The 10,879-nt window shown below is 40.2% G+C and overlaps 1 protein-coding gene across 12 annotated transcripts in view; it reads right to left on the bottom strand.

Moving 5' to 3' along the window:
* Positions 1–319: 319 nt before the first annotated feature.
* The window catches only part of FAT3 (FAT atypical cadherin 3), a 550,618-nt gene continuing 540,058 nt past the window's right edge, over positions 320–10,879 (bottom strand). For 5 of the 12 annotated variants that reach the window (XM_039325844.1, XM_039325850.1, XM_039325848.1 and 2 more), the window contains 2 exons: positions 7,260–7,295; positions 320–6,573 (listed from right to left, as the gene is read on the bottom strand). In XM_039325844.1, the coding sequence (XP_039181778.1) occupies positions 5,951–6,573; positions 7,260–7,295 (659 nt within the window). In that variant the 3' untranslated portion in view covers positions 320–5,950. Of the gene's footprint in view, positions 6,574–7,259; positions 7,296–7,712; positions 7,789–10,879 lie in introns of all 12 variants that reach the window. The other 7 variants (XM_039325855.1, XM_039325856.1, XM_039325853.1 and 4 more) reach the window with 4 other exon arrangements.

The following is a 10,879-nucleotide window of genomic DNA, read 5'->3' as shown; positions in this document are numbered from 1 at the left end:
TTATCTTCATGGAACCTTCTGGAGGCAGGTTGTTCCACTAGTTAATTTGTTGTAATTGTCAGGAAATTTCTTCTTGTTCTAGGTTGCTTCTCTCCTTGGTTTCCATCCATCCATCCATCCATCCATTCACTGCAAAATAATGGCCTTCTATGGATGGATGGATGGATGGATGGATGTTGACAATTGTACTATAAAGTGGAAATGTATCTCAAAGAAAGGAAGAAAGGAAGAAGGGTGAGCAAAAACCATGTGTTTTTAATTGAAAACTGATTTTTTAACGATCAACTTAGCAAAGTTGGGCAGTTACAAACCTGTACACTTTTTTGTTTCTTTTTTGTTTCTTTTTTAATAGCAAAATAACAAGACAATACTGCCAACAGGAAAATGAACAACTGATGAGTTAGGCAACAAGGGACAAGATCCATTTCCGGAGATCATCTTCCCTTTTGCATACGTTTGTTACAGGGTGAAATAATGGAGAAACCTTTTTAATGCCAACAGAAATGTCATTAGAAAACATGATTGCATTTGCACAGACAAACAAACAAAACAAAAAAACCCATAAAAAAACAACCAGGAAGCAGTTTCATAGAAACAGAAGTGAACGGAAAACAATTGATCCAAATGAAAACTGAAGTCTCCTTTAGCAACTAAGAAGAATTTTTGATTTGTTTTGTAAGAAGTGCTTTATATGATTAACCTGTAACGGATGACTTTACACAAATGAACACAGGTAACAAAAATGAAAAGCCACCTGATTGGCATTGAATATCTACAAAAGCCCAGTAATTTCAAAATTATTATATACATTATTTTATAAACTTTTTAACACCAAAAACATACATCTTTTACAAACCAGCCTGCTTGCAACAGGTAAAATTTACACACAATTATCTTTCTTATACAGTGCTTCAAGGAGAACTTAAGATTTTTTTTTCCCAAATAAACTTCCTGAAAAAGCAGTTATCCTGGGTTTGAAAAATTGTTCTGGTAAGAATTCAAACATATGCTTAAGCTATGTTAAGTGAGGCCTTGAATTCCCACAATCCAGTTCATTTATTCTCTTAACACTGCCAGTAGTGAAGTTTGGTTATGGCCTGTAATACATTTGTAAATTATTGCTCTTTAAAAAAAAAAAGATGAAACGAAGTTACATCCCACTGCCTCTCCTTTTCTCTCTAAATGAAAAAAAAAGTTCAGTGCTCTTCTATATGATGCATAGCCTTGAAATAATGATCTTTCATGGAAAAACTTACTATGGATTTTACTACTGGAGGGATGTAATAAGCAAAGAAAGAAGACGGCCAAAATCCATTTTTTTGCATAATCATGAACAAATCTTTCTCCACTCCCAATTATATGGAATGAATTTGGAAGATGCAGTTCAGCTAAAATGGCCCATCAAAATTTTGGAAAGATTTCTGTTTCTCTGTGACAATATTGAAATTATTTACCTTTAGTTTGTGAAAGACCCTCTAATAAAAGCAGTAAATTAATATTAAATCGTTTTGCTATCAACATTGGCATGTGGAAGTCTCAGTTTTCTTCGTTTTGTGTGCAGTTGGGATGACTGGCCCTACCTGGGCACCAAGTATTTACATAACTAATAAATACTGCCTCTGAGCAGTACTACTTCAAGTGTGATATGGCTCACATGATAGCATATAGACATTCTTACCATCTTGTAAATAGGGGAAACAAAGAGAAAATGCTGAGTGTGGACCTTTTGGCTTGAGATGTAGCTTTATAATTTGGAATTATTATTATTTTTAGGAAAACACTTATTTCTGTGAAGTTCAGACTGCCATCTTGGGTAATAGGAGGAATAAAGCCCTTTTGCATAGAACAAAACCTGAGTCGTACCAAAGCAATGCAGCTGTCTATGGCTACAAGGGGGCCGGTAGACAATAGGGGCGTCAAGAAAATTCAAGATGGTGGATGCATCTACGAGACTGAAGTGGCCATCTTGAATTTCCTGATTCCCCCTTATCTGCTTAACTCACCAACGGCTACATATTATTCAGATAGTTCTGAAATGTCCCATTTCTGATTGCTGGTGGGAAGGAGGTATTTTCGGAAACCTCTTCCACCTTAAATCAAATATTTACTCACGAAAAAGCATCCTATTGGGAAAAAATTGGCCATACAGCTCTTTTCAAACCGTCCCACTTTATGATATGCTGAACGGGTTTGTATATAGGAGCAATCAGAAATACAAATTTCCCCACTTTGAATCACTTGAATGTGTTGTAATTATCTATGGGGTAGACTGGCTGAGTCAAGACTGTCTGAAGCTCCATTGCCTTCAATCCCATTTAATCACGTACGGCTTACTTACTACTAATCTTTTACCCTATGTCATCAACACCAATTGACAGATGAGTTGCTATTTGGATAAAGACGGAAAAATCAGGGCGATTCATGGTAAAAGAAAGTAAGGGGGGGGGAATCCACCCTGGCATAGAAAGTGTGCGTGTCTACCAATTGTGCTGAACTGTGGAAGCTTACAAACATCTGGAGTTTGGCCAATGCATTTAGCTAACTTGTCTAGGATGCTTTTACCCATGTGAAGCTAAAATTTAATAGCAGATTACAAGACAATCTGAAAGTAAATACAGTGGAATGTATAAATGGGCAATTAATTCTGAGATTAGCAATGAAGATTATGCTCTAGAATAAGTGGGGCAACTTCGTTGATTCAATGGGGCAGTGAGCAGCCAGCTGCTAAAAGAGGCGGGATAAGGAATAAGAAGAAAGTGATGACTGCATAGGATTTGGCAGGACAAGAAAAGCCTAACATTTAGGGGTTTCTAGAACACACATGCAAGTTACCCAGGAGAATGGAAAATGCCCCTTACTCTGAACTACCAAAAGGTTTCATATTATTATTTTTTACGGAAGACTACTAGAAAGTAAGGGGAAAAAGGTATCTTGCTAAGTTCAGGTATAGTAGTTAATATCCAAAAGAAGCATTATTTGAAAATTCCTTTTAAAAGTCAGGAAGAATTACTTCATAATAACTTTGTGTGTGTGTGTGTGTGTGTGTGTGTGTGTGTGACTTGTGGGGACAAATAAGTGCAACTGAACAATAGTTCAGAATTCAAATGTGTAACTTTGGTATCCATTCAAAGCAACCTCAATGCTGTGAGCATGATCAGTTGGAGATGTTGAGTATGTCAACTCTTCTGTGTGTCTATGTGTGTGTGTGTGTGTGCGCGCACAGATGCACACACACATACACTCATTCGTAGTCATGGAAAGGTCAACCCACGTCATCAGCTAGTTTCTCTGTTGAGTAAGGTTCTTACTCAATTCCATACGTTAGCATTCTCACCATACACAAGGTTCAAGTACCATGTTTCCTTTATCCCAAAATATTTCAAAAGCGGGTTCATAAAAAAGCTAAGAAGGGCTAACAAAAACCATCATTTTATAAATGCACTATAAAAGAATGCCTACCATATTTGGGGGTGAAGCCCAAGGGAATAAAATCACTGAAAAGGAAGCACACATTAAATTTGTACTATTCAGAATATTCATACAGGCAGTGTATTGTCTCGGCTCAAAAAAAATTTTTTTTTTAAAACAGGTTTTTAGAACTAGACCATTTCTTACGATATAACCCTTAGTTACAATACTCTTGTAGCCTGAAACGGGAGTCGTAGTAATCAACAGATCATTCAATTTCCAAGGTAATAGATAGATAACCTTTGTAAATAAAGCTGCTTATTCCATGGCACTTTAACGAACCACTTGGCTTGATATGATTTATTAACTGGTGTTCTCTGAGGCTGAAATAAGTGCTGATTAGTGTGAGGACACCAGAAATATTTGATTTATCAAGCTGGGTAAAAAACAAAATTTGTCACTCGGTGTAAAGAATTTTTAGAAAATCTGTCTCAGTTTGGGTGGAAGCACTCATTCAACATTGTGCTGATCATAAAACAAAATAGGGTTAGGACAGGGGTAGGCAACCTTGGCTCTTTTATGACTCGTGGACTTCAACTCCCAGAATTCCTGAGCCAGCATAGTTGAAGTCCACGAGTCATAAAAGAGCCAAGGTTGCTGACCCCTGGGTTAGGAGAAACGGATGTTTGCAAAGGGGGTGTGTGGTTTGCAAAAGCCAAGAAGGCAACCTGCTAGGATGTGATCAAAGCTACATCTTTGTGTGTCAGATGTGTAACACACATGAAAAATGAATGAGCCTTAAGTTACATGGTTGCAGTCACCATCTTTACTTTTTCTGACCCACTTCCCCTCGCAGACAATCCCACCAAAGACCTGCAGGGACATCCATAAAAACCGTAATTCCCTTCCACCAGGAATAATTTATTTGTTCCTTTCAGTGGCTGCTCGGCTGAATTCTCCTGTCATCTTCTTTTGTGTTTTGCATCCACACAAGATGGAAGCTTGAATTCCAGTTACACGAGGAATGTGTATTCAAAAGTATTCAATCGTGCAAAAAGGATAATCTGGTCGGGGTTTCTTTTTTTTTTTCCACCCGTGAAATACATGATGGCGACGGTGTCATAACCTACAATAGCACTCTCTTTAAACAGTATTTAAAGGTAAAGATAAATTGAGTCCCTGCGGATTTTACTCCACTAGCCGTTACCAAATATAGGATAAATGGTATTTAAATGGTATTTAAAGACGAGTGAAAAAAAATTGCAGATGTATCCTAAGAACGAAAGCTTAGAAGATGACAGGGAACCCAGCAAATAAATAAATAAACAAACAACCCACCCACCACCAGGGCCATTCCATTTTTTTTTTACTCCTGACCCACTCAAGGCTGCAGCATCAGCCTTGAATCAAGGTCAGCTTGGTGTTAAGTTTCACATAAAAACCCCATTGTTTAAATGAGAGCAAAGATTAACGGCTCAGTGGCATAAGTTTTAGACTGAGGAGACACCTCAATCCTTACCATTTGGTTCATCACGATGGCCAAACAACTCTTAATTCTTGGTATCTTTCAGAGTTAGAACTGTAGGCATGAGTTGGAACCACTCCTGATTGGATGCCCTCTTGGTGCCTTGGATCACATCTCCCGTTATTCGTAGACTGAATGGCCAAGAAACATGCCAATTAGCAATTATGGGAACAGCAGCTTAATACTTTAGGACAGTGATGGTGAATCTTTTAGATACTGAGTGCCCAAAAACTGCCCTGCCCGCCTGCAGGGCCATCTACTGCCTCCACGGCCCACCGATCGACCAGGCAGCCCTGCAGCGCCATGGTGGCCATGCCCTCCACCCGCGTCCCGCAACATCATCTGCATGCGAGGGTGGAGTCTTGTCTCTGCTACCATGTCCTTGTCTGCGCTGCTCCACACGGGCCACGCCCAGGGGGGACTCTCCCCTGGGGGGGGGTTGCTGGTGAGGGGGGGAGGCAGGGCTGGGACGACGGTGTGCGTGCCCACAGAGAGGGCTCTGCGTGCCACTTCTGGCACGTGTGCCATAGGTTCACCACCACTGCTCTAGGAAAAGTATCAAGCTGAGGAAGATTGGCTTATACTGTGTTTACGAGTGCATTAACGTAGTCAAGAGAACATATGGGGCAACGTGGAAATACTACATCTAATAGACCAGCAATTCTGAATGAACTGATTTAGAAAGGGTTTTTTTAGGGAGGAAAATTACCAACTATCCTTTCCTTTACTGATTAACTGGTCTGGGATTTAAAATAGGATTTACTTTTGGCAATAAGCAGTAGATGCCCACTCCAAAGACTGATGGATGACCTTGGGTACTGATTTTCTGAGACAAGCTACAGTTTTCACCCTGTAATGTGCATGCACAACATCGATCTTCTGGGTAGGCTGAGAATGGGTTGGGTTGGATTTCAACCCTGCACCAGACGTGTCGAACACTTATGAAGCAAAAGAGAAGAGTTCAGTTATGCTATGAATGAACAAATGACAGCAACGGAGTCCACGAAAAGAGCTCCTTCACACTTGGGTCTGCTGATGGATCTCCACAAAAGGAATGTGAATCTGATGGTGGTCCAGAGAAAAGTCCTCAATGCTTTCGTAGTCGCTCATGGCAATCTCAGAGTCATCAAAACCACAGCCCATCGAAACATCGGACGAGGAGGCGTCCAGAGAATTGTGTAAAGACAAAGGTTTCTTGGCCAGACTGTTGCCTGTATTTGGTCCCGGGCCAACACCAAAAGTACTAAATTCGTTCCCAGTCTGAGACCCACCATGGTCCATCTCATTGGGGAAGGGGTGAGGAGGGAGGTATTGACTTGGGTGAAACTGTGGCCGTCTCTGGCAATCTGGGCTCAGCGTGCTGGCCATGGAGACTGGCTGGGATGGTGGCAGGGCTTCATAATGGTCTGGGTAATCCTCTGGGAGGGGAGGGGGCAATTGGTCTTGGTTTAAAAACTCCTCCTCATGCGGTGGAGGGTAGTCACTGTCAATATCATAACCACCAAGGTAGTAATCTGTTTCGAGCTCCCGTGTGCTCCCGTGATGAGCTGAGCTGCCATCGGCCGTCTCATAATGGGGCACCTCCTCAATGTCAGATAAACGTGCATTTGGCATCCAGTCAGAAGTGTCCCAGTGGTAAGCTGTAGAAGGAAACAAACACTGCATTAGAAAAACATGGCGTGATCTTTAAGGGAAGTGCAACCAGACCCACGTGCACATGAGACTTTATGTGATGAAGCTGCTTAAGCAAATAATCGGCATGCATCTTAAGGTTTTTTTGGGAGGGGTTTCTGTGAAACATCAGCCAAGCATGCTTTGGGCCAAGTGAATAGAAGCAACTTCACGACACAACACAGCCATCTCTAAAGATTTTTTTTTTTTAAAAAAAATTAAAGTAAAAGAAGCAAGAAATCAAAGTTGCTGAAAGTCTAAATTTGCTCGTGGAAATGCAGGCAATCGATGATTTAGGTAGAAAAGTGTATAAATACAGACATTAGAAAAGTCAACATGCTCTTGCAGTTGTGTTCATTTCCAAGTTCTTGGGAAAAGGGAAAAAAATTACATAGGCAAACGAAGTAACAGGCAGAAAAGGAAAATAATAATAATAATAATAAAAGGAGTAGCAAAACCCTGAAATAAAAAGGAAAGCAATTCCCATGGTTTTCTGCAGGACCAAAATATATCTCGTAACATGCTGCAACATGCACAATCTGGATAAAAATAAAGCCCAGGTCAACGAGGCTAAATAAAGTGTATTAGTAGCATTTTGAAAATCCCATCAAGGCCACCCTTTTTCAACCATTATGGCAGGCAGATGCAAAGTCACCTCTGTTGCAGGTCTGTCCTTCATCCATATCAGAGACTGTTAAATATAAAGTGAAGAAGAAAAAAAACAACACTGGAAATTCTCAAGTCTGCAACCAGCAGAGTTTAAACAGAGCACTTCAAAACATCTTAAAACCATGCTATATGCTTCTAAATGCGTCTGATGTAAAATATGATTAAAAGTACTTTTAAGCCATGCTTCAATGAAAGGTTAAACATTATTCTGCTTTTCGCTTAATCAAACCTACAGAGGCACAAATGGAAGCAGCATTTTACACCAATGGATAGAATGGATGACTTTAATTATCTGAAGCAGACATGCAAAACTGACTTTGGATTTAACACAAAAGTCAATACACTTTTCTTTTCTTTCTTTCTTTTTTTTTTTTAAAAAAGATTGTGATGTATTTTTTCTTGCTCACTGTGAAACAGAAAAAAAAAATTAAGAATCTACCATGTTCAGGGCCGGTTCAAACAAATCTGGGCCCAAGTACGCTCAGATACCACGGTGAGGGGCACGGTATAACAACCTGAACAGAACAGAATGAAAAAGTAGTCAATTGGGCCACTAGAATCAAATAGCACAGAATCCGTCCCTATCTTTCCATCTGGGAAGTGGGAAATCAGCTAAGAAGGGACAAGGGACTTCTGACTTTAGTTCCCCCATTTCAAACCATCTCCTTAAACCTTCTCACTTGGTGCTGACAACCCTAAAGTTAGGAAAATATCTGAGAGTTGAAGAAGCTGGTTCTTCAGGAGGCCAAGGGTTACCGTGGGGGTGATGATGCCAAATTAATGGACAATCTCCTTCATGTGGTTGGATCCAGGATCTTCTGCTATGACCATGCTGGGCCAACACACCAATTTTCAGATGCCTTTTAGGTCAAAATGATGGACAACCCAATATTTGGTTGGTCAACTACAGGAGACTCAAGGGAGCTTGGAGGCCAAAGGTTGAGCTCCCTGGCCAATATGAGTATGTGGTCTCCACGCTTTCAAGGCTGACCTATTCCCAGGCATAATAAGAAATGGCATAGCATTTTCTATACTGTATGGATTATCTGATCTGTGACCTATTCTGCAAACATTTAGTAGCCAACGTTCCAGAAATATACGTGTATTCTACTAATCAGCTATTAAGCTGCCAATAAAGGAACAGAAGGAGTGCCAGGTAATAACAGACACTGGAAATTCAAGTGTATTTAATAAAGGCCCTAGTTATTCTGATGAAATATGGTTTGCCTGTTTTTAAACATAAGCACTAGAAACATGTTAAAAATACATAAGGTTAATGTCAGCAGTCGAGAAAGAATTGAAGTCTTTCTGAAATGCAAATCACATTTGTATGCAACGGGTTAGTGAAACACAAGATCTCTGTGCAATCTAATGGCTGGGCTTTGGGGAGACTTCATTATTTTTATGATGCACTGTGTCACCATCATCATTTTAGCCATTGTCTATCCACTGCAGGATGAAGGCCTCTTCTGCATGTTTCCAGCCTATATACGGTCCTGATCTTTCTTTTGCCAAGTGGGCCCGCAATACTTGATGTGGTCGATCCATCTTGTTTTAGGGTCTCTGCATTGTGCAATGACTTTAATTAGCAGATTTGAAAAACTAACTGTGGATTTAAGACAAAAGTTAATACCCAAAGATGTGGGTTGTTGGGTTTTGGTTGTTTTTTTTTTTGAATAGGGCTGCTATCAGGTTTTGCTTCAATCAAAAAAAGCAGAACCAGAACATGTCAAAAATGGTACCAGACAAGGCTCAGTCCCCTTCCAGATTTCAGCCAGGAGTAGCATTTTGACACTATTCTCTATGTAAAAGTAAATTTTTCCTCAGACCAGTCATTTCTGATTCTAGGGGGCGGGGCTCATCTCTGCTTCTTAGCCGAGGGAGCCAGCATTGTCCAGAGACATTTCCATGTCATGGTCATGTGGCCAGCATGACTATACACCAAGGCACATAATGTTACCTTCCCACTGAAGTGGTACCTATTTATCTACTTGCATTTGCATGCTTTCGATCTGCTAGGTGGGCAGAAGCTGGAGCAAGGAACGGGAGCTCACTCTGTCATGCAGTGCTCGGGTCTCGAACCTGGATTGTCAGCTTTCCAGCTGACAAGCTCACTGTCTTATTCTTTATGGCCAGAATGTACTCAGTGTAGCAAGTTCCACAATGCATTGTGGAAGAGTTGCAAGTAGTGTGACAAGTGCTGAAAACTTGCAAGACCACAGCAGGACTTTTTTTTTTAGAGCCGCCTGCAGAACTCCAAGTGTTTCCTGAAACAAGTGTTTCCTGAAAACACTGTATGTTTTACGGGGATAGAGAAACTAGGCTAGCCGAAGGAAGAGATTTTTCTCTCCTACCAATGATTGCAGCTCAGGTAGCACTGTCTGAACCGGCCCTGACTATACAAAAAACAAAACAAAAGCACAAACTCAAACGTTCTCTTGACCAGGTGCAAGGAGCTTTTATGTGTCACTCGTTGCAGTGTGGTTCTCCCCAACCTGGTACTCTCTAGATGTATAGGAAGAGTAATTTTTTTAGTTTGAGGCCATGCCAAAGTGGGCTTTGGAGAACTTTAGAGGCTCACATCATCTGAAAGATGCCAGGCTGGGCAAGGCATGGTTTATCTTTACACAACACAGCAGAACTCCACTAACCTCTTAACTTGCCTGCTCTGCAAGATACAACAACTCCCTTTCCTTTCCTGGGTTGAAGCAACAATCCCACAAGTAAGGTCTTACACATTTCTGAATGGAAATATTCATTTGTTTGGTTACTTTGGGCTACTTCCAAGAACTGTAAAAGTTCTCGCATCAATGCCTGGGCCCCACTAAAGTCTTTTCAAACAATAGTCTTTTCCGGAAGATCTGGATAGAAATTTGCCAATTATTTTTTCAGATTTATTAATTTGGGATTACAGTTCTCTCATTCCCTGAAGATGGTGATGTTGGTTAGGAAATTAAAGTTCAAAATATAAAGGAAGGAACCAAGCTGGAAAAGGCTGCTCTTATGTTTCAGATCAAGATATTCCCATGCTTTCAAATATTGCATGTTATAAATTTACTTCTTTCATTTCATTTTTTTTCCTGACTTACTTCTATGTGCGCTCAACTAAAAATGGTAAAAGAGAAAATAAACTAGGCAGGTTTTATAGAGAACAAGTTTTATACATCTGATTAACTAGATCAGCTCAATAGGTTTTATAAGATTTTATGTCTATAGTTTTGTACTATCTTAAATCTATCGATCGATCCATTCATTCGTATGTACATCAATATTTTGGTGATTTCTCTCTCCTTCAACTTTCTTGCCCTGATCACTCACTGTAATAAACTTTGTTCTGTTCTGCTTCAATGTAATTTTTCCAGTTAGTGTGATGGCAATTAGGAAGCACAGATGCAGGAAGAATAGGCAAAGTGGGATCCATAAAATCATAGGGTCTGAAAAGACCATTTACACCATCAAGGCAACCCTTGCTCAATGTGTGAACTTAAATCAAAATATCCCCGAAACCTATCTGGCTATCAAATCCTCCATTTGAACATAACCAATGATAAAGAGCAAATCTGGACATTTTACGGCTCTAGGGCCACATCCAGCCCTTTGAGTATC

This window comes from Crotalus tigris, unplaced genomic scaffold, assembly GCF_016545835.1.
Source record: "Crotalus tigris isolate CLP2741 ecotype Arizona unplaced genomic scaffold, ASM1654583v1 scf7180000024339.11422700, whole genome shotgun sequence".
NCBI lineage: Eukaryota > Metazoa > Chordata > Lepidosauria > Squamata > Viperidae > Crotalus > Crotalus tigris.
The sequence above is the reverse complement of the archived record's forward strand: the minus strand, read 5'-3'. Positions and strand labels throughout refer to the sequence as shown.